Here is a 24155-nt window from a genome sequence, read left to right as displayed (position 1 = left end):
ATTTTGATTTTAAAAAAATACATTACGGTTGCGTTTTTCGTTCTTAATTTTATTTTCCACCCTACCTTAGTGACTTTTTCGGATTTCAATGAGTCTATTTAAAACATGTAAATTTGAGTAATGTATTTTAAATTTTATAAGTAACTGTAGGCTTTATAGTATAGTTGATCACACTTCAAACAATTTAGAATTCACAAGAAAAGCGGAGCAAATATAACCAAACCAATATTGTTTTTTAACTTCAACATTCGCTGATGTGTAGGCAGAATATGGGATACATTGAAATCATATTTAGTTAGTAGTTGTAGGATTGGGGCACTATTAAGCTAAAAAATCATATGTTTAAGTAATATACTAATGTAAATAACAAATAATAATTATAGTTACACCGATAATAAAAAACAGACTATGACTTGATTTGTAGCATGAATTCCAGGATTAAGTAAAAAACAATCACACGTTAGTACTTCTGGAATCGAGATAAAAACATTTATTGATCATTATAGATGCAATAATACAGCTAATGACATTAATTAGAGTGTTTATCTATGCCTTTCTTACATTCATTTTCACTCATAAATGCCACGAGTAAGTCATTAATAAAATTTCCACTAAACTATAGTTTCATCTACCTTGAAAGACACGATACCATCTACCTTGATGCCCTTGAAATGCGAAAAATGGGTTCCCAAATGTTTAAGCTGTACCCCCCAAAATCATAAAATAATAAACATGTTTTAACACCTTCACTCAGTCCTCATGTGCTCAACCTTTCCCGCTGAGCTTACATGCTGCTTACGAATGTTGTCCATCTCTAATAGGCTTACATCCAGCTTCCCACCGGACGAGAAGTGTTCAACCTTTCCCTCAATTCAAGCTTCAATCAATCACATCTAATTAATAAAAATATCCAACAAGCTAACGATCACTTCACATGCACAAGCTGCGATGGGATGAAACATCCCAGCCCTACGAGCTACAGCTCTTACGCAATGCAAAATGCACCGAACGAACGGCCCTAAAGGTTGATTAATAGCTGCAGCTTCATCCGGCCGGCTTTGGCGGGATTAGCGAGCATACTCCAGATTCTGATACGCTACAAAGTTGTGTTCGTTGCAAGCCTCTCTCCCATGTAGTAGCACACCTTTCACTTGATGGTGGTGTAAACGTTGATTGTAAAAAAACTGAGCTTTTTTTTTTGGGTGCGGGACTGCTTTGAGGTAAAATAGCACAGCTGGAGTGGTTCCGTGTGCCGAAATTACTTTAGTGCACACTACACCTGCTCGTGTAACGCCCCATCTTCGGATTACGTTGCGCAATATGGGTAATGGAAAGACTCCATGACCCACGGCACTGGGGCAACCTCCCGCAACAATGAGAATTAGTGCATCATATTAAATTATCAGACAGTGAATTAGCTTCATTCACTGGGACTTGGCATTTGGCATGGGTGGGCAGGTTGCAAGCGTACCAACAAAGTGACAACCAAACGGTACGAGACTAGCAATGGAAGAAATTCAACGCGTAACGGTAGCTCCAACTCCATCTGCGTCCCGGGGAAACCGGAAAGCTCTCGGTTTCGTTGAGCCAAAAGTGTTTTATGAATGAACGCCAGCAAGCGACGGTAGTGGTGCGGCTCAATGTAGATGGATGATTTTGTCGGGACTAATGATGATCTTTGATCGATGGTAGACTAATGGTATAATTAAATCAGCTGGTGTCTTTCATAATGTGAGCGTTTTGTGTTTGTTTTAGCAATGGAGTGGATGTTTAATGTGCTTTTGTGAAGAAAAGAAGTGCAGGGCGAACGAATGAGTAAATCTAAATTGTTTTGTGAATTCGGAATATAAATAAATGAAACGTTGAAAGTTTGTTGAGGTTAAGATTGTAGGTTAAAGAATTCAATGATTGTTGAAAGATTAAATTTTAAATGAAAATTTAATATAAAGCATATCGAAGGAATGAAATTGTATAGAATACAGTGCATGTATTTTATAAAAAAAAAAAATACAAATTTTAAAATACTATGAAAAGCTTAAAAAAGAGATGTACACCTAAATCAATCCCAAGGAGATACGCTATGCGATCAAATGGAGGGACCTATATCTTTATTGTTCTTAAATTTAAGATCCTGCAGCAAATTAAAACAAAAAAGCAATAATGCACATAATAATATCCAATTCATAAACTGTTCATTGATATGTCTTAGCAATGCTTATACAATATAAGTCGAACTGAATTATTATAATAAAGCATGTAATCTAAATTGATTTCATGTTTCTAAAATCCAAACCCATCCTTGTTTTGATCAAGAAACACTTACGATATAATTAATGAATTAACAGATAAAGAGTAAAATAAAATTTATGTTCACATTTTGTAACAATATTAACTTTGAAATATTTAGTCCTTCGAACCGGATCAAACTCACGCCTGTATGGGTATTACCACGGACCTATATTAAATTACCTGACGATTGTGCATATTTTAGTATAGGTTTTATTTCCAATAAAACTGCTGAAGTACCTAATGCCATTCCTTGTTCATTCAATCATTGTCCTAACAAAAAAGCTCACTAAATCCCTTTTGCATTGATGATGCATGAAATCCAATCAAATCCCCGTTTTCTATACGTTACCTACTTAGCCTTTTGTGAATTTCGCTTTTTTCCACCCTTTCATTCAACTTCGACCCGGAAGTGACCGCAGCTCAGTGTGCATTTTTTGCCCCTTCCTTTAAACCACCTACCACCTTCAGAACGATAAACGGTCAAGCTGTTGATGGTTGTTGGTTACCGCAAAAAAAAGAAAAAGAAAAAAAAACACACACACAATAAACGCAACCATCGTATCGCGATTTTTTGAATAGTGAAAGTTGAACAATGTCAGTTGCAGTAGTGGTGAAAGAGAACCCAACCTTTCTGGCATAACCTTCCCCGGTTAATCTTCCCAGGCCAAGGCTTAGCGGGGGCCTGCAGGGCCGGTTGGACATGGGAGGGAAACGATTTTTCATCCCTTCTGCCTACAGGCACTTCTAAGGCCGGAAAGGAGAATGCATTTTTCGGAATTTTTGACCGTTGCGTGTGTATGCGAGTGTGTGTGTGTGTGATCAAAGCATCATTAACCCCATCGCAGTCCGGCGCTGATGATTGTTGATCGCGGTTGACGTAAAAGACTGAGAGGAAAAGGTGTCGTCATGCCCAGCCCAGGCCGTTCGGAAGCGGACAAAGCGAACGGAGGAACACAAGAAAAAAAAAGCGCAAGTTAATGCTCGTATCACAGCGCTCCGATGACCGTTACAAAGGAGTGTAAAAGTAAACCTCATCACAATGGTTGTCATGGTGGCGGTGGTGGCTGTATTTCGATACGCAGTCAGCCCTGGATATTAGCCCTGGACGCGGCCGGAACATTAGGAGGAACTATTTTCAGACCGCTACCACCGACACGCATAGGTGTTTGCGTGTGTTTGTGCTAGTAGTAGCCATAGCTGTCAAAATAGTCAGTCACATCCACTCGCCATGTCATCGCGGAGTTTCGCATGGCAACGCGCAAAAGCATACGCACCCGGCATGGAGGCACCTTCTACAGTGATTGATTATTTAATTGATGAATAGCTCGCCAAAAGTTGAGCCGACCGACTAGGTTTTCTGTACCGCTCTCTTTGCAATGGCTGTTGATGGGCTAAGTATGTGTTCACATTCGAGCAGGGGAAAGAAAGGTTTTCTTTCTTTCTTTTTTTTTATGTGTGTGTGGATCCCGATTTTCAGTGAAAGGAGCAGTACGTTTGTTGCATGATGATCTCCTGCATGGATATTGAGCATCGGGCGGGTAGGTTTATTTTGGGGTTGGTATGTTTGGTATCTCTCCCTCTCTTGTTGTGCTTTGTTTGCGGTGTAGTGATATTTTGGCAAAAAGCTACGAGCGATGCAAAACATCAGGGGGTGGGATTATGAAAGGGATTACTTACAAAATCAAAACGTGCAGTGCACCGTGCATGGCACGGGAACGAATTTGGGAACGCAAACGATTACGATGACGGCCAGGGATCGGTTACGTTTGACAGGGTTAAGCGTTTAGAGATTTGTTCGAATTATTGATTCGATCTGATGAACACACATTGATAAAGTAAACATGGGAGTGTTCGAAGTGTTCACAATTTATAGCAAAACGGCTATAACGGTTTTAAAAACGACTTTCCTTGCAAGGATATCATTTCGCGTGTTGTGTTTGATTTTTCATGAATTTTTCAAAATTTACTGCTATTTTTTTAGATTGTTGGCCCTCTCGACTAACAGAGTTGATTATGGATTTTTTCTTAAAATGGACTCCTCGCAAAATTATTCCCGTTTGCTTCCCGATTGGTTTTGGATAGGGGAAGGTAGGTAAAGACGGACACTACGGGTAAGATGGACACTTGTCATAAATGCATGAAAAAGGTAACTTTCGAAAAAATCAACAATGGAGCATCCTAACTTAAAGTTAAACAACACATTTGAGATCATTTTTGGCATAATATATGCAAATTTGGTTAAATCCACAAATAAAACAAATTTTGAATCATGCGCACCCTTGTGGATCCAATTTGACTATTGTGGATCTTAAGCTCTACAACTTGTATTATTTATATTTCCGGAAGTTTTATTTCATGAATAAGTTGTCGTGATCATTAATGAAAAAACTGGCGAAAGAACGAGAATGAAAGCAAGAAAAAATATTGTTTTCTGGTGGTTTAAACATCCTGACACCAAAGCGGGAAAGACGGACACTTTGTTGTAGGGAAAGATGGACACCGAATTTATTGATTTATTTTACTTCTTATATCAAATGGTGATGAATATATTTAATCAAATACCTTAAATAAGGATATTTGGAAGATATTAATCATCCAGCAACTAGAGAAAGCATAGAAATAAGCGAGAAACGGTACACCAGTCAAAATAGCAACCATTCGTTATGCTATTACTCGCTCGACGCTGGTGAGGCACTTCGCGAAATCCAATATCTTGTCACGACTTGGACAATTTTAAGCAATAAAAAGATGAGGCATTGATACGACATCCGAATAGATGAGAAATTCTATGGGATTACAAATTTCAAATGTTGAATTTTGACATGGTGGAAAATGGCTTTAACTATTAACAAGTCCCTCAAAAAATACTGTGTTCGTGGACTTTTCCTAGTAATTTCCTAAAAGGAAGTTCTAGACTGTTGTTCTGTAAGCTGGAGCAAGGTCCGCTGTTATTGCGCGATATTTCAATAATGCTTTAGATGCTGCATGCTACGATATATTACAAGCGCCGCTTACAATTCCTGAATTCATGGCTGAATGAACCGGCGTAGCAATTGGCCTAGAATTGGTTTATGTACGTACCAGAATGAGGAAAGCAATAGGATATGTTAAAATACTCTAAAATTCTTCACTTTTAAACGTTTTCTACAGGTGTCCATCTTACCCTTCATGGTGTCCATCTTTCCCATATCAGGTGTCCGTCTTACCCGAACATTTCAAAACCGCACGAAAAAAATCATGTTTTTCATTCATGAAAAAAAAAACGCAAAAATCGACGGAAACTGAAAAGTTTCAACATATTTTCTGATAAAACATGAGTGTAAGATCATGTATGCACATTTTCATTCATTCTACCTTCCCCTACATTTAACGATATATTTTAAAGTGAGCGTCAAGGGTTTATTTTAGTTCGAAAATCATGCATTATTATTGCTTATAAATATCACACAAGCAACTAATTGCAAATAAAATAAGCACTAGGGTAACTGTACCAGTTTTCGGCAGGCTAGTGCAGCAGTTTTACAAAAATTGCTCACACATCAATATTTTTCATTATTTTTCTTGAAAGTGTTGTTATTCTGGTTGATAAACTATCATAGTATGTTACAATATTTTTCATTTGCCGGTTCAAAGCCCTTTTTCATAAAAATTCGTGAAAATCCAAACATTGATTTTGCTCCTATTTTCGGCAGTTTGTTCCTATTTTCGGCAGGCTGTGTTCCTATTTTCGGCAGCGCGAATACGGGTCAGAAAATGTTTGTATCAATGTGAATATGTACAAAAAATGTTTAAAGCAATGTAACACTCTTACTTTCCTAAGATTGGTGTTAAAAAGCACTTTAATTATTAATTTTATGTTGCTTATTTTGGCCCGTTTTGACAGCCATTTTAATGCGACGTTTAAACAGAGCAGCCATTGACAGTTTGATGGTTATAGCGTACGGTGCGAACTGGCTTACAAATATTTATTTTTCTCTTAAGTTAGTGCATTGTTTGTCGTACAATTGGTGATATTTGGTACAAGAAAGGTCATATTATGTGTCGACATACGCATTGTAGTGTTCTGATCAATTTTAAAAGGAATATTCAGCCAAATTCAAAGTGTGTTATTGTTCCGAGTTTCGGCAGGAGCCCACAACATTGAGCTGTCAAAAATGAACATTTACTGTGTACCTATTTTCGGCAGCATTTAAAGTGAAAAATAACCTGTTTATCGTGATTTTAAAATTCCGAACAAGTTAGAATAAATTAAATAAGCATAAAATCTTTAATATACACCACTTTTTCATTGTTTTACTGTTCTGATTCTCTTAATCACAAAACCTGCCGAACGATTGGCTGACAGCAAAGCTGCCGAAAAAAAGCACAATTTATTTAATATTTTGGAAAATACGTAATGAAATGGTGTGAAACTTCGTATGTGAATATCAAATAAGTACACCTTCACTACAAAATTGTATTTTGTGAAATTTTTTACCGCATTTGTGAAGAATTTCACGTTTTTAGCTACCCTGCCGAAAATAGGTACACTGCCGAAAACTGGTACAGTTACCCTATCTCAGAAAGAAATCACATACAATATCGCCCATCATTTATTGTAGTGTATGCGGATTGCATACTTATAAAACATCGCCTACAAACTAGTTCTTCGCACACTGGGAAAAATATATTCTTCTCTGGACAAACACTCAATTATTTGGACCATGGCAGTGTTTTTGTTGATGAGTATAAATGTTATTGATATTTTAACATAAATGTGTTTTGGTACTTTCGATATACTGAAAATTATAAATGCATGGGCACGTTTTTGAATATTTTATTCCTTTAACATTTCTTGGTGCATGTCATACAATTTGCATAACTTTGGCGTTGATGAAGCGTTACAGCGCGCCTGGCACCAATTGAACAAGACATCAGATTTGAACAAACGTATAAAGTTATATGGAGGTGTACTGTCAGACATATTATGCAAAAAAAAAAATGTTGTCTTTAATCAAATAATCATCTGTCAAATTCTATAAATTTTTCATGTCTGATGTCTTGTTCGATAGCTGCGAGTCAGTTCATAATCAGATAATTTTATGCCTTAGCTATGCCTTATATAAAACCATTCCTTTAAAAATATGATTTAAATTATTTGAAGTGAATAAAAATTGAAAATAAAATACAGCTTTTTCTAGAATTACGCAATACTCGAGTAACGCGAGTTTTTATTTTTGTCAATTCAGATGTTAAATCAGCACAAATTTCTTCATCAATTGTCAAATGAAAAATAGTTTGCAATTCTTCGCAAAGTTTGAAATCACTAAAAATACATAAATAACCGAAATTTCTACATTAATCGCATTAAACAATTGATAATTCCGGCATAATTTTCTACGCATCGCATGAGGTGAGAAACTAGATGTCGATTGTCAAACGCTCTTAAATCCGTTAACCGTTGAAGATTTAAATATTTCCCGCCCTTTCATGTCATGCCGATTGCATAGCTTAGGCGTATAAGAAACGTTACTTTATGGATTCAGTAACAATTTCTTTATAAATTTATAAAGCGACCGGAAATTCATTATTTGTGTAGATTTATACAAAGCTAATGACTGTACTTTCAAGTAAAAAAGGTTATACTTGAAAAGTATGCACTTTTCATTCAATAAAGTGTAATGGAAAAGTTGATCTTACATCTTAAATAGAAGGATATGCGATATAACATCACGGAGACTAACGCATTACAATGACTTGCTAAATACGCAGAACATTATCGATCATTTCCGCCCATCTTCACTACAGGAACTGATTTGAGTGTAAAAAATGCAATCTCTAAAAAAAAAAAGGCAAATCCTTTACACCATCAACACTGTGCTGTGCTAACGACAGTAAATGAGGAAATTGTCAGCTCGTTTTGATACCGACACCGACAGCACACTTGGAAGGGGCGGTCAATTGGGGCAAGATACGATTAATTACTGGACGGACATTTTTTCGGGCCATCGACCAGATTTCCATGCGTCAACGAGTGGTTGGCTGAAAGTTGTGGCTGTTGTTGTTCTGTTTTTGTTGCGGTTAGAACGATGCTAATTATCGGCAGGTCAGTAAACGAGAGGGTATATTTGATCGGACTAGATCATGCACACTGGCCAGTAGTGTTCTAGTGCGCAAACGGTGGTGACTGATCGTAGGACGATTTTTGCATTGCAACATCAGCGTGTTCTAATGTGATAGCGTCGCTCGATCGCAGTGTTTGATTGAAAAAAGCCAGAAAGCACGGAGTATAGTGCCAATTAAACAGTGTTTGGAAAAGGTATTTTGGAAATAGTATATTTTATTTAAAGTGATGAAAAATGTTTGAATTGGTTAAAGCAGCATACTGAACACACAAATATCGCTTAAATTGTGAAGAATGGTTGTAAATTGTGCATCGTGCTGCTGCTAAAATGGTGCAAAATAAAGTGATTTTAAGTGAATGTTTGCCAAACAATGTAACCTGTTTCCAATACATAAGTAAGAAGTGACAGCAAATACAGGAAACAGTTTCAGTTGATCTGGTTGATCAAGTTTCACAAAGAAGTTGTGAAAGGGTGTTTTGAACATAATGCAAAACATTTTTGGCGTATTTGGCGTATGTAACAACAAAGAAATCAAAGAAGGCGAATATTTAATCCTCTAGCAATGCTAGTTGGACCAGGCTGTGACCTTGATCTTGGGTTTCAATAGGATAAAGAAGCAAAGGTTGCTCGAGGTTTGCAGGAATCATGTTGTGCTTTGCTAAGTATTTGTACAGGGTTTTATTGAGGTGGCAGCTTTTGTAATTAATATTATTCTCTTGAAGCCGAGCATCATTGAAATAAGATTTAATTTTATTTATTCAAGGATATGACACAATGGCTAATTGATGTACAGATTATATAATATTTTATTTTGAATAAAATTACTGATGAAGTTATCTTAAAAAATGGCCGAGATATAAACAAAAGTTTTAAATAAAAATACATTGTTAAAATTGTTGTTCAAGACCTAATTAATGCATGTGGCATGTAGGTTTACAGATCTGTTCTTTGTATTCAAATGACTTCTTCTTTACACGATTCACCATTCCCCCAACCTTCACCTTAGGCACCAGTTCAACTGTGCAGCGCATCATAAAAACAAACAAAGCATTTGCCCCGGAAGGTCACACCAGAAATACATTGTCAAACAAACGCAAGCTTGACACTTTGCATGATTTTATGCGTACAGAGCAAAGTGACACACTCAATGCCCACCTTACCACGGTTAGAGGTCAATCTCGTTAGAGAAATACGGATCAAGTAGTAGATCTTGAAACAAAACCCGAAAGTGCACCGGTTTATTGAAAACTGTTCCACCGAAACCGTACACCGATCGGGTTTTTATTTGATTTTGTTGTTTCTTGTTCCTTTTTTGCATACAAGGCGGGTTCAATGTTGTGTCTAGCTTGGTTAGGTTGATTGTTTTTCCTTCTCTATGGCTTCAAGCGTGGGAGTGTGTGTTTGTGTGAACATTGAGTGGTGAAAAATGCAACGAACAGCTCGTCACGATCCATTGCCTCACGCGCGGCACACGCGAGCTGCAAAGCCAAACTACCTTGTGCGAAAAAAAAAGGGAAGCTGTGGTGGGTAGAAGAGATCGATCTGGAGCTTACGATTGCTGGACGGCTCAAGAGTGATCAGTAGCACTGGAAGCTTGGTGCTGATCACTACCCACAATAGTGCGAATAGTTTCGGTGTTCGGTGTTCTTTTTTTTTTTTGGAACGGAGGCGGAACCCTTTAATGGGGTGAAGTGTTGACTTATTAGCCAGAATGCATTACTGGTTTTGCCGTTACAAATAGTTTAAATGTGCGTGTGTTTGAAACCAGATTGAAAGCATAAGAGCGATTCTTATACACAGCTTAGTGAGATGTTTCATGTGAGGTGCGTTATAAAAGAAAAATGAAAATGATACTTATAATTCTAATCGTAAGCAACAAAGCTCGTGGTAAAGTGTGGTGTAATAGCGTTCAAGGTCGTGTTTAAGCCACCGGATCAAACGGTTGACATTGGTGCTGGTGCATGCTTTCGAGCAATTTTCCAAATCGAAAGATTTAAGTAAAATGCACACCCGTTTGTTGCACATTGCAGCCATTCAGGGGGAAAGAAAACAAATCAATCGCATTAAACACGCTCAGCGCCGCAGCCCTGCCTAATGAGAGCAGGGTCTCGCGTTTCATTTGCGTTCAACTTGAAATGTGGTGGGTAAAAGTGTGTGTGAGAGAGAGTTTGTTTTAGTGAAAACGAAATCAAAAACAGAGTGTTCCAGACTAAAGTGTTGCCGAAAATGAAATGATTAGATTAATTTAGGATGAAATGGAATCACTCGTGCAGCAATCATAACGAAATGATGAAACGCTCAGAAAGGGCTTAGGCGGTGATCTGATGAAAACGCTGTTAAAAGTGTTAGTGAATCGTGCATAGTAGTGATACAAGATGCGCTAGAGCTCACCTCGTTTGCTGATTCCAAAATTGCCTACATCCAAGGGCTTTCACACACGGAATTCCGCGTTTCCGATTCTCTCCCTCTCTCGAACGTTTCGAAGGTTGACGTTTAATAATCGAAAGGCCTTCGAATCGAAGCCCATCACCTTAGCAGTAGCCTAATAAAATTAAATAATAAAACTGAATGACTGTGCCCGTTTTTGTAAGGTTTCTCAATTTTGAAGCTCACAATGGGACCTGGAACAATTGCTTCTTTATGTAAATCCCTCTCAACTTCCGTCATTGTAGCCACCAATATGTGTTATCCTTGTTCACACTAAAATCCTATTAGAGATACCAATTGGTACGTCACTGTAAAACTTTTAAGCAGTAAAACCTGGCTTTGCAAGGGTGTCCTTCAGCGCAAGGTATGCAAATGTTTTTACCCCGCTTGTTTGGTTTGGTTTCAAGTAGATCGACTCCTTTTACGGCGACACGGGTTTGACATTTTTCACGGCGGAAAAAGCGCGTAACAATGTACCCACTTTGCTTGGCTATTATTTGATAGTTGAGACTATGTGCGTGTAAAGATCGGCAGACAAACAAGCGAACGACACTGTCGTGCAGTCACATTTCACTCACTCATTAATAATAGCAATGGCAGAGGAAGGCAGCGACAGAGATGGTAAGGGTGCAAGGGTGCGACCGAGTGTCGTTTGGTTGCCAAATATGTGCTCCGCAACACTCGGTCGAACTTTCGAAGGTTCGTCGCTTACGCGTCCCAAGCCGCGTCGGTCGTTGAAGTCTTGCGTTTTGCGTTTCGCTTTAAACAGCGAGGAAAAAAAGGTGAAGGAGAACAGAAACGGTTCACTGGTGCGGCCAGCATACCCCCTGGCACCGGGGACATTCTGATTGACGTGTTATTCCGGATGTTGAGGATCGGCGTTTGGTAAATATTTGAAGAGCGATGGAACCGGCATTGTGGTTGCTCGTGCGTCTTTGTGTGTGTTTGTGTGTGCTGAGAGTAATTTCGCTTTCGTTGCTGCGAAAGTACGCACGTCGGTTGGAATGCGCGTGAGGTGGATGTTTGCATACCATTAATGAAGTTGTTTGAGGATCGCGTCGCAGAAGAGTGGCACATGGTATAGATAATTTCACTTAACCTTTGTTGTGGGGCACGTGTGGTTTGGTGCTAAGCGATATGTTTGCGAAACTCGTGACAGGGTGTAATGCGTGTTTGATGGATGGTATGAAGACCGTAAACGGATCTCAAGAATGCTCGATTGTATAATTGCGTAAATACAGTTAAGTAATAAGCGACTGCTTCCGTTCCTAATCGATTGTAAGTTGCTGTTTGCATACATTTGAATCAATGAGTCGTAACGTTGCATGAAACGCATCGACTTTACATTAAACATTAGTAAATAAATTTGATGTTGATGGTGGTTGGACTGAACATCGCGACAGAACATGTTAAGCTATCTGGTATCAATTTATTAAACGCTATAAACGCTATAAACGCTATATACTTAAATTTCTTCTCACCTGACATCTCCATCGTACTTGAACAGATCTCATTTCAATGTCGAAAAACGTGCGTACAATACTTGTTGAAGATGCTCCACTGCTCTTGAGATCTAACGCACCATTGTATGTTAATCGTATCCGACAAGCTTCCCAACCCGAACCGTTTTTGCAGTGTAGCACACTTTAACCTCATTAAAAGGCGTGCTTTTAAATCGGTTGCTCTCCCTCGCACAACGCTCAGTTGCTCAGTGTCAATGTCATGATTTTCTCCCTGCCGGGGCGGTCAAAGCGAGAAAACCACAAACACAAATACAGGCGCCGAGACGAGAGGATTAATACAGACTTCGAAATGCAATTCAGCTGGCGTCTAGCCATTAGCAAATACCAGCAACGCTGTTTAAATTGCGTAAACAATAAACACCGTGAACGTTTCCTTTCCTCGGGGATTGAAAAGGGGGGGGAGATGGGTTTATGTTGCTCTATCTCTTGCACATGCAAGACGAGCACGGGCATAAATATTTTGGGTTCAAAGTCTCTATAAAAATCAATAAAAAAAAAAAAAAAAAAAAAAATATTTTGGGTTTTAAGCGTCGGCAATTGTACGCGCAAGGTGCGTGTTCGTTGTGCCGGGCACGTTCTACAGAGGTTGCGCCATACGCAAAGAAAAGGGTATTTTTGGGGCGAAAAAGAAGGTATCGGAAAGGAGGTCATCCTAGTTACAGGGATGCGTTGGCGGCACGTTAATGTAAGCAATAAAACTTATGCTTTTTGCGCGAAATTTAAATACTGTTATGTGGTTGGCACTCCGTGAATGAGGTTGGATGTTTTGGTTCATTTTGTAGTTTGCTTTATTCCATGACATCGTATTATAACATCGTTCCATGACATCGTAATATTCTTATAACAGACAAATGTAGGCTCCCTCTCTATTGGTCTGTTCGTGTTTTATTTTTACTTTTATTAGTTTTGGTGTATGTAGAAGATTTATATATTAGGAGTATGAGTTCTGTGAGACAACATAAAGGTTATTAATTTATTTTTACATTATATCTTCAAAGTATCTTGATTAGAGTAGCATCTCTTTAATCTCTTGTAAAGGTCAATAATTTACAAATTATCGGTTTTCATAATGTGTAATGTAATGGACTTGTAAGAATCATTACAGAAATAATGAGTGAGTAAAATAGGAAGGCTATTAGGAATTATTGGCATTGAAAACAATAATGAACATAAGACAGAGATGCCGGTCAGAAACCGTAAAAATGAACAGGAGGTTAATCAGGGCTACGAATAAATATAGAAAGGCTATATAGGCTGGCATGAACTCCTCATACGTCGCTATGCCAAATAACAAGAAATATCGTACTGCATTTCCAATTATAAGAGAACTTAAAACTTGAAGCTTCTAAGATTCAAGCTAACATATATCTTGAGAATGAACACAATAAAAGTATGTTTAGCACATTTTTAAGCAAAGCAGCATATGTTGGGAGCATATGTTTTACTTCAGATTGGTTTGAATTTGTATTTTTCAAGCAGTGAATGAGAATCGAATTAATTCAAAATCAGCCCTTCCCCATGGAATTACTGAGTTTCACGTTCGTTATGTTCCGTTCTCTAGCCTTCACCTGTTGGTTGCATTTGCACCGAACATAAATTAAACAGCAAGCAGCGAGAAAAGCAAGAAAAACAACCATCCGATCTACACCACTTAATCCTGTGCAGGAATGTTGCATGTTTGTCATTCGAAAGCAACATTTCGTTGCAGCTCTCAATTGGAATGCAATCTGAGGCGTTTGATTACTGCTCGTGACGCAGTGACCCCACCGTATACGTATGATTAATGCGAGCGTGGTGGTACATACCTATGTGAATGCTATTTAACACAGCGAATCAAAGGGAAGTGTTGTTGATGTTGACTCCTGTTTAAATGCATGAAACGGAACCATTGGGCAAATGAGTGTAACCCGTTGAGTGTCAAATTCGCTGGTCAAAAGACAAATTAATTTCGATTTAGGAGTTGTGGTACGCAAGTGGAAATAGAAAGTGGTACGCAAGCATGCTGCATTGGGTCACACACATTAGCTGGCGCAAAAGGGGGGTGTTGCAATGGTGCTGCTGCTGCTGCTGCTGCTCACTTCAATTAGTGTTTGCACACTGTCTCCGTCACTGACCCTGGTCCGGATCGAGATCGATTGATCGCAGGGTGGGTCCATGCGAAAACTCGTCGAACAGGTCGCGCCAACACTGTCGATTTGCGATGCGAAGGTTTGAAATTTTGCACCATTAACCCAGACCAGGGGAGCACAAGACTCTTTACCCGGCCGGCCAATTCTGAATCTCCCCGGGAGCGTTGCGTGTGTCGGAGCGCGGAGGAAGGAACCAGAGCAAAAGCCGTACCGAAGGGCACCGCGTGTGATGGTTAGGCGTCGATCGTGATGTAAAAATATCCGCAAAACCTTCTCGTGCAGCAACGACAACGACCACATGTTGCCAGCAGGTAATGGGAGAGAAGGTTGTGTTAGAAGCGAACGCGGCCTGCCCCGACGCTATCTTCAATGGGTCAAGGTGGTCCGATTGGGTGGTGGTTGCGGTTTTTCTCACCGGTGTTTCGCGCCGGTTGTAAAGCTCGGACGGTTACAGATGCTCGCATGAAGCAGATGCAGCGGATCGGGAAGAGCCACTGGAGCGTATTCATTTGCATGTGCGCGCTGTGGCAATAGGCGAAGCAACGTGCAACGACGGTAAAGCACAGCTTGCCGAGCGGTATCGAGTTGTAATTGAATACCCAAACCCTTTTGCCATGTCTTGAATTAGAAGATTGCTTTTTTTGGGAAAGAGCAATTGCGGTTGCTTTATGACACGCGTCCAAGAAGCGACAGCGAGAGACAGACATTAAACTACATTGTTGTGAAGTCAAGCACGTCGGTAGGTAGGTTCGGTAGGTTCAAGGCTGCCACTCTAGATTTGATGTAGTTGGTTTAAACGGGCGGTCAATGCACGGCGCAACATCTAAATGACTCAGCAACGGTAGTTAATGGCTCTGTAGCTCATTTGTATCCGTTTTTCTGCTCCTTTTTTTTGGTCAACAGATAAAGATAATTGCTCTTCCTCGTACATCACGTTCAGTAGCATCATAATTAGAATGTTTACATACAAGACGTATGCTGCATCTAAAAAAAAAATCAAGTGATTCACAGTACCATAGAGGCCATTAAGTACCATTTGAAGGACGATTGACTGAAAAGCATTATTACATATAAATTGTTAAATATTTGAAGCATATACATTACATTTCATATGAATTGAAATGTTTCAAATACAAACGAGCAATAAAATAGGTTTACTTTATGCATTGTGGTGCCTCAAGCCTTCACACAAAATATTGCGAAAATATAAATTAAATTCAGGCGATTTTAAGAACTAGACGATTGAGATGAAATTACTCAAAATATGTTTTAAGACAAAATTTACCACCTCTATTAGTCCAACTATACCCGTGATGGCCATGATGGAAATATGTAGCAACTTCGTTTAGAAGCATGTGCGATTAAAGAATGACACCTCGTATCGTCTAAACGGACTCCGTGCGGCAGTCTTGCCACTATTAGACAACATTCAGAGCATCGAAAGAAGTCAAGCTCCAAATTCCTGACGATTTTGAGCGACACGAAGCTCTAAATGATGCTGAAAATGAAGATCGAGGGAAAAATTCGCTACATTGCTGCGTTCTCCTTGCCTGGGAGGTCGATGCAAACAGTGAAATAGTACCTGGGAAACATATCAGGAACCATAAATCGCGACCGCTGACTTCGCAGTGGAAAGCAATGGCGCCAAAACTCAATGCAATCAATTTAGGGAAATTTTGGCGGAATTTCGATATGACCCCCAAGTACGCAATCCGGGGCATCATCCCCCAGCTACGTCTCATCGAAATTTTGTGGGGTAACATGATGCAAAAGCTGAGGGGTAACTCTACTCTAACAATTTTGTCGCAAGAACTGAGGAGAAATTGATTAAAATCGAGGTAGGTCCTAAAAACTTGCCTGTAAGCATAACAAATTTAGTGAAATTTTGGCTCAAACATTGAAGTGCATAAAACAGGAACAAAATCAAGTGATTACTAGTGACGACACTATTGTGTTTAAAGTTAATAACAAATCAGGTAGAAAATACTGTTAACAACCTTTTTAATACTCGAAATCATGTCGTTTTTATTTCGTTACATATTTCGTATTAAAAACATGAAAAAATTTTAACTTTAATGATAAACCAAATCTAAGTTACCCCTTTATTAATTATCTTCCATAATTGCTGCTTGTTTGACTCTAATGCCAATAATTAGAGATAGTTTCTACCTGTCCATCAAATTCTCATGTACGCTCTAATGAGCTCTAATGTGCAGTATAAAAGTTGTATGTGTGTTTGTGTGTTTTTCAAAAATAAAAACCAGCTTGATCGACCCCCCAGCAGGCTCAAACTTCATTAACGTACGTCATTAAAGATCTTTTTAACACCCCGTTGAGTCGATTGTTCAGCAGCAGGTAGCAGCGGTTCGGTTTTAGTGCTTGATCAAATGAGATCGTAAATTAAAATGATAATTTCCTGCACAAAAAGTCTCCAAATCCTGTTTTGTTACAGTTTTTAGACCTTTTTTGTTTGTGATCATGGTTAGCTTTCCCGATCACCCCGATCGCTCTGTTCGCTTACCTTGAACTTGAACTTGTTCGGAAATAGGTTGCGAACGGGGAATGCTAAACGTAAGCAAAACGCAAACAAAACGGTTCCACAATTTCTCAACAACCACCCTCTAGCTGAACAGCGGTGGGCGCTGGGTGGTAAGGAAAATTAGCACTTAATAGCTTTCCTCCCCGTACTGCTACCGACAACAATACAAAGCAACCCTTTTTCCGTGCCGCTAACAAGCACGCAGCGGAAGTATATTGCGTTTGCTGTCGGCTACAAGACATTTGTGAATGAAACCATTAGCTTAGCCGAGAAAGCCTTTCCTTTGCAGGTTGAGTAAGTAGCTTGGTTGACGAACAAGAGAAAAAGGGAAACCATTTGAAACAAACCAACTCTCGTAGACCGGTTTTTCATAGCACACTTACTTGCGGTTGCACCAGCGGTTACGATTACGAGAGCGGAATTATCGATTCGAGATTGTGCCGTGCGCCGGTCACGATCACGCTTGGGCCATTCGGTACCTTTCCTTCCCTTTCCAAAACACGCTATTCATTTCATTTGTGTACGGTACGGTGCGTCCGATGGTGCCGGCTGGCTGGAAGGGTAAGCTGCAATATATTTATTGCACACATGATTCGGATGAAGTAATTGCTATCTTTAGCACCTAATTCGGTCAACGTATCAAGGTCGGGAGTTTTTTTTGTCTCAGTGTATAATGCTTTATGCACGGGGAATGCACAAATGGTGTGTTACAAAATTATTGTTTGCATAACGATAATCGGACCATCGGTCCGAGGAACAACGGAGGCAAAGCGGCACCAGCATGCATTATGATTATTGAATTATCTTCTTTCTCTGTTTCGCATTCGCCCCGTTGGAGAGTTAAAGAGATTTCTGTTTGTGTTAGTTTAAAATCAATTGTATAGAATTGTTTATAAGTAAGTTTGCAGTATTAATCGGGAAGTTTTGGAAATTTGTAACATAACTTTGGGATCTTAATCGCTTGATGTTATATGAAAATCTAAGGGATGATAACGTGAGTCGTAAAAAAATCGTGAATAAAAAAGAATAAAAATTTTGAAGTCTAGCAAAACAAAATCTTCACAAATATAAAGCAAAAATGATCGGCAAATAATATACTTCAAAACATTTGTGAAAAAGTTAAACCAAATCTGGTCCTTGTGATTTACACCACTCTCGCACCCGGGTGAATCAACATCGGAGAAACCAGCAAGAGAATGGCCAGCATATGACGTAGAAGCTCGTTTAGTCACTTTTACAAATGACTAAGTGTGACAATATTCGGCTTTTCTCTCCGTGGCCAAGATCCGGCTCTGGCATCTTTCCTTTCTCAGCAAAAGCCTCCAGCACAGATACAGTCCACAGTGCGCTCTCTACTCGAATCTACACAATTTATCAGATTAAGTTTAGTGCAAACTTCTTCATCATCCTTAGCTATCGGGGTACAGTGACACGAAATGATTCTGCGATGTTCGTTGGCGTGCCTGCTAGTGCTTTACCTCCTACCGGCGACGTATGGTGGCCGGACGACGATCCGGCAAACTCGTCACGTTGACGTTACCGACCAGCGGACACTGCTGGACAGTGCCGGGATGCGGCCGATGTTTCACTTTCTGCGCACGTGGATATTCAACATCGTGGGACGGACGGGACAGCGCACGAGCGGGTCCTTTCTGCAGCAGCGCATTCCGCCCGAGGTGCCATTTCCGTGCAACGTCACGCTGGGCCGCAGTGCCAAGGTGCCGACGAGTGTACATAAGCTAAGGCCAGGTAAATATAGTTCGTTGGATGATAAAAAAAGACACATGATATCATTATTGATATTGAAATATTTAAATTTATAAATAAAACGATGTTTACCTCATCATATTTTGGAACTTTATATCAAAATTTTAAACAGTAATATTCCCCATAAAACCCAATATTCTTTCTCGCAGGAGACATCAACGTCATTGCAGCCATGGGCGACTCGCTGACCGCTGCCACCGGTGCAGCCGCGTCCGGCTTCATCGATCTGTACCAGGAAAATCGTGGCCTTGCGTGGAGCATCGGTGGCCAGTGGGACTGGCGCAACGTCACTACCCTGCCGAACATACTGAAGGTGTTTAACCCGAAGGTAAGCCAGAAAAAAACCGGGTCAAAAAGGTTTCCTCGAGTGCTACTTTCAACTAGTGTCGGAAAGCTTTTAAGATCCGCTGACGCAGACGCTTGCTGTCTTATTAAGTTTCGATTGCGCCGCCTTTCTTGAATCAAACACGGAGCGCATGAGGACGAGCGGATGAGCCAGAAGAGGACCTAAGCGGATTGCACTACGGTGATGCAAATTTAGGAAAGCAAGTGAAGCGCAAGTGCAACTGAAGATGTTGTAAAGCGGCTGGGTACTTATGGGGGGACTTGGTGTTTAATGATGAGCAAATTGAGCTATCTTGGGAAATGGTTAGGTGTTTGAAAAATTGACCTTGTTTCCATACAAAACTATACAGTTTTCTACGTTGTCTTAAGACATCTCAAGGAAAGCATCTAATGGTTGTATAGAGATGAATAGGACCAGTATACAAATATGCAATACCATCTTGCATCATCACATTGTACCGGCAAAAAAACCTTTACTTGAATCGAAGGGAAATTAGTCTCTTATTGCCGTCCCAAAAGCGGACCTCGCCTTCCTGTGGGAACGTTACTAAAACTTACGTGACGGCCATTATTGGCATAACTTTCTGGCATGTGACCCTTCATTGTGCGTCACAATTGCTTACTTCCTCCAACAAGAAGCAACGTAATTGAATTAAAGGTTGTTAATTGAGCACGATTAGGTGTTAGTCCAACCCTTTAGCTAATCGCAGGCCCGGGTCACACGCATCTAGGTAACGCTTCCCGGGCAAACTCCTGGGACGATGCGTAAGTGTGGCGCGCTTTTCATCTTGTTTGCCGGTTAGCGTGTCTCTAGCGACCTCCGGTCTTGCCGCTGACCCATGATTGAACTGAACTTTGCCATTTTTCCACGGCAACTCGGCAACTCTCGAGCGCCAGCGGTTCGATGTAAACAACAGCACACGCCGGGGTGCAATTGGGAGGCTTTCTTTCGGTCGGTTGCTGGCTAGTACCGTTATGCGTCAAACAATTGCGCGCTTATTATGTTTGTAAGGGCCTTGCGCACGAAGGCTGATGTGATGTAACGCTGCTGCTCATCCTAATGACACAGTGACCGGGAAAAATAGCCGCATGCGTTCCTGGATAGGTGGTGCTCTGGTTGATCCTATGATGCAAACGCAAAGATGAAAACGAATGGCTTTGAATACCAAGGTGACCGTTGCATATGCAGTTTAGGTAATAGGTTTATACTTTACTGGAAGAATATACAGAAAAGATTAGTAAAAACTAAGTAAAAACTAATGAGACCTGAATTATTATTCTTATAATCTTACTCTACCTTTGTTGGTTCAAGGCTCGTTCTAAAGATGAAATTATGTTATGTTAAGACATTTTTTGCATCTAATATTTTTTTTATGTTTATGTTTATTTTTCTATCGATGGACAATAATGCCCTCTCGAACCATTTTAGCAATGTTTTACAATGAGTGTTTTACAATGGATTACATTAACATAGAACATACAAATGTGCACTATGGAACCAACTTTAACACAAAAACACGATCATTAAACTCAGTTGGCGAAATCCTCGGCTCAAAAGCGTCGCTGACGGCGTTGAAAGCACGGCACATGAGTAGGAACGGGTCAGAGGAGCCAAATTGCGTTCTACGGTCGTCGCCAACATTGCCCGTGTCCGGAGCGGCATGGCCGGAACGTACAGGGTGATGGCAGCGAGTGGTGACGGAGAGTCAATACGGCCGTCGAGAAGTCCCGTGAATGACAACCTGGCTTTTCGTATTCGCTCACTTAGGGTGGGTAGCCCGAGTAGTAAACACCTAGTCCGGTAATCGAGCCTTTGGTTCAATGAGCGAAGTGCAAATCGTGTAATTTTGCGCTGGATTAATTCCAATCGAGCTAACGGACGCGCTGTAGTTGGCCACCATACGATATTTGCATATTCCATCAACGACCGGATAAGTGAGCAATAGAGCGCCTTGGTTCAAGGTATATCATTAAGCTCGCGAGTCATATTGATAACTAGTCCTAGCATGCTATTGCTGCTGGTTACTACGTGATCCAGACACCAGACATCCAGAACCAGGAAGGAGGACACCGAAATTCAGAACCAAGTCTCCAGAGCTTAAAACAAGTTAAAAACTAAAAAGATGTAGTGTGAAAGTGAATTTGAGGATTATAGACAACATTTTGAGGCTGTCCGAAATTTGAATCAAAACATTCGTAAATTGACCCATGAGCGTGAAACTGTCCGAATTATCAATCAAAATATCGTTGCAATTTTATGATATTTTGCAATGTTTCGAGTAAAATTGTTGGAAATCGTAAAGTGTAGTAATGGATCTCTTATCTATGCGGATTGGGGATTGCGATGCGAAAACAATTAGGATGACATTGTCTACAGCATAATAAACTGAAAGTAATAGACTATGTGTACAAGGAAGCGTAGTTTTGATCAACATAAAGGTGTTTATTAGCACGGTAGATCCGTAGTAGGATACCATTCATTGGTTCATACATTTTCTTATTCTCGTCAGTGTTCGAATCGTAATTTTGTTATTGGATATAATGTTGTTTTCCATACCGATTATTAGCTCTAAAAAGCTGAAGTTCAAAATAAGACCACAGAGCACAGATAAAAAACTGGTTAAACATAGAATTATCATATTTGCAATCGATCATCATCTGAAACATTTCCGCACTCAGTACTGCTTGTCTGGAAACATCTGTTTCACTAATACCGGTCTTTTCATACCGTCCGCTCGTACCTGCAGCTCGTCGGCTACTCGCTCGGCGATGCGTACCCGTTCCATCGGGACTCCCAGTTCAACATGGCCGAGATTGGGGCCGTTTCGTACGACATCCCGTACATGGCGCGTGCGATGGTGCAGCGCATACGGCGGGACCCGCGCGTCGACTGGAAGCGCGACTGGAAGCTGGTCACGATAGCGATCGGTGGCAACGACATCTGCTCGTTCGTGTGCACGATGCGCTACCCGGAGCAGCTGCCGGCAAAGCACCGGTTGCGGCTCCAGCGCACGCTGCGCTATCTGCGCGACAGCATGCCCCGCACGTTCGTCAACCTGGTGTCGGTGCCGAGCGTGGCGAAGGTGGTGATGCTGCAGCGCAAACCGTTCGCCTGCGAGTCACTGCACCACGGCGAGTGCTCCTGCTGGATCGGGAAGCTGTACAATCAGAGCGAAGCGTCCCGGGACCGCTGGGCAAGGATACAGGACGAGTACATCCGGGTGGAGAAGGAGGTGGCCGAGTCACGGGAGTTCCGAGGGCTGGACGAGTTTGCGGTCGTCTATCAACCATGGTCGCTGAACGTGACGGTAAGAGGAGCTTGAGAAGGGGCTTCTTTTGCTCGTTTAACATATTCTTTTTTCTTTATTTTCTTCAGATGAAAATGAATGGCAAGGACATTGATTACTCGCTTCTCTCGTATGATTGTTTTCATATGAGCCAGAAAGGAAATGCGTTAGTATTGAGTGATATTTTACTTAGATTGCGTCGTGTTATTTTTCTCAACTTTGCGTTTTTGAAGCTATTTTGTTTTGTTCATTGATTGCTTCTCTTTTATGTTGTGACTTTATTTTATTTGTATTTGATGTTTTTGATGCAATTTAATATTCATTTCTCGTTGCTTCACATTTATTTGACTATTTTATAGAATTACCTATTGCATTTTTAAAATTTAACTTTTTTTATGCTCTGTGCTTTTACATTTACAAATCTCATCGTTTAAAATGTGGTTTTAGATGTTAAATTTAGAAATTTTGAGAATTTTATTTGTTTGTTTGTCGGATGTAATTATTTATCTTCATTAACTTCTACATGTTTTTCGATGTAACAAACACTTCGGTTTATATACATTGTATTACCACTTCTGTCGCAGCCCTTTTTCTGTATGTTTGTAATCAGATTGTATGTATTGGTTTTCATCTGCTTTCACTCAGCTTCGCCGGCACTGCGTTGTGGAACAACATGCTCGAGCCCGTGGGGAAGAAAACTCCCAACTGGCGGCCCCTCTTGAAAAACTTCAAATGCCCCACCAAAGAGTCGCCTTACCTAATCACGTACGATAACAGTGGCCACAGCTAGCGGCCACTACGGGGAAAGCAGGATTCTACGCTAGAGGGCGCTGGAGAACCTAGCAAGGCGGATGTGAATATGTGTGTTTCTGTGTGTGCCAGCGAGTCAAATCGAAACGTTGTGATGCTTAATTTATTCTCTTCTTTACGTGTAAAGCCCAAACCAATCCTTGTGCGTACCGGAGGCAGCGTGCGTTTTTAGTGTTTATAGTGTCGGTGTTAGTAGCGAATGGTCTTAAAGTCCTTTCTTGCCAGAGGATAGAACCAGTGCGATCTCTTCAGCAATCGATTTCAGTGCAGTTTAGTAGCGAATTATTAATAATTGTAGGATCAGGTTCCATGAAGCGATCTTCAGTGCAAGAAGCACAGCACAAATAAATGGTGCAATAAAATCGAAACCATGTCAGTAGTACACGGTGTAAGAAAACAATAAAAACCCAAAATAAAATGAAAACAAATTGTTCAATCAAACAGATTCACACCAAGTACCCATCTGCGCGGCGATAATTGTGATAAGTGTGATATGGTGGCGTTGCTGCCTACATGCGTTGGCAAATCAAGATCTGTTGCATAATGAAGCTGAGCCGCGGGTGACGCACGGTATGATTATGATGCACTCTCACCGCGCGCGCGGCAAGAGCAGTGGGGAGGGCGCATCGTTCGGTGAAGGATGCATTTCATGGAGATTTGAGAAACAAAAAAAAAAACACACCGAAAGAAAGACAAAAATGAACTCCTCTTCACTCAATTACTTTTCAGCGTCGGCTTTTTCGAGGTTGTGTTGAGTGGATTGTTTCGTTTGCATTTGGGGTTTGTTGGTGAGGGGTTTTGGCTTCCATCTTTCTTGCAGGTTGAGTCGGGTTCGTTGAGGTTCATTGGCGAATTTCGGATTCTGTCGGTTGAGCAAGCGCGCTCGGAGTGTTGAACGGAGTGTTGCACGCTTTATTTGCACATTGTCTCGACGA

At 40.5% G+C, this 24155-nt stretch overlaps 1 protein-coding gene across 1 annotated transcript; it reads left to right on the top strand.

The window, feature by feature from the left end:
- Nucleotides 1–9365: 9365 nt before the first annotated feature.
- Nucleotides 9366–23669, top strand: LOC1275978 (phospholipase B1, membrane-associated). The gene is made up of 6 exons (XM_061659858.1): nt 9366–10216; nt 18425–18760; nt 18928–19106; nt 21871–22431; nt 22500–22576; nt 23056–23669. The coding sequence occupies exons 2-6, from the start codon at nt 18448–18450 to the stop codon at nt 23198–23200; spliced, it is 1275 nt and encodes a 424-aa protein (XP_061515842.1). The 5' UTR covers nt 9366–10216; nt 18425–18447; the 3' UTR covers nt 23201–23669.
- Nucleotides 23670–24155: the final 486 nt, after the last annotated feature.

Source organism: Anopheles gambiae, chromosome 3 (genome assembly GCF_943734735.2).
Source record: "Anopheles gambiae chromosome 3, idAnoGambNW_F1_1, whole genome shotgun sequence".
NCBI lineage: Eukaryota > Metazoa > Arthropoda > Insecta > Diptera > Culicidae > Anopheles > Anopheles gambiae.
Note: the sequence above shows the minus strand (reverse complement) of the source record. Positions and strands in the feature narration are given on the sequence as shown.

Excerpts from the sequence above, each read along its gene's own strand:
- LOC1275978 (XM_061659858.1), top strand. The coding sequence starts at position 18,448 with ATGATTCTGCGATGTTCGTTGGCGTGCCTGCTAGTGCTTTACCTCCTA. Across the intron at positions 18,761-18,927 it reads TGTACATAAGCTAAGGCCAG|GAGACATCAACGTCATTGCA; the intron begins GTAAATATAGTT and ends TCTTTCTCGCAG. Across the intron at positions 22,432-22,499 it reads CATGGTCGCTGAACGTGACG|ATGAAAATGAATGGCAAGGA; the intron begins GTAAGAGGAGCT and ends TATTTTCTTCAG.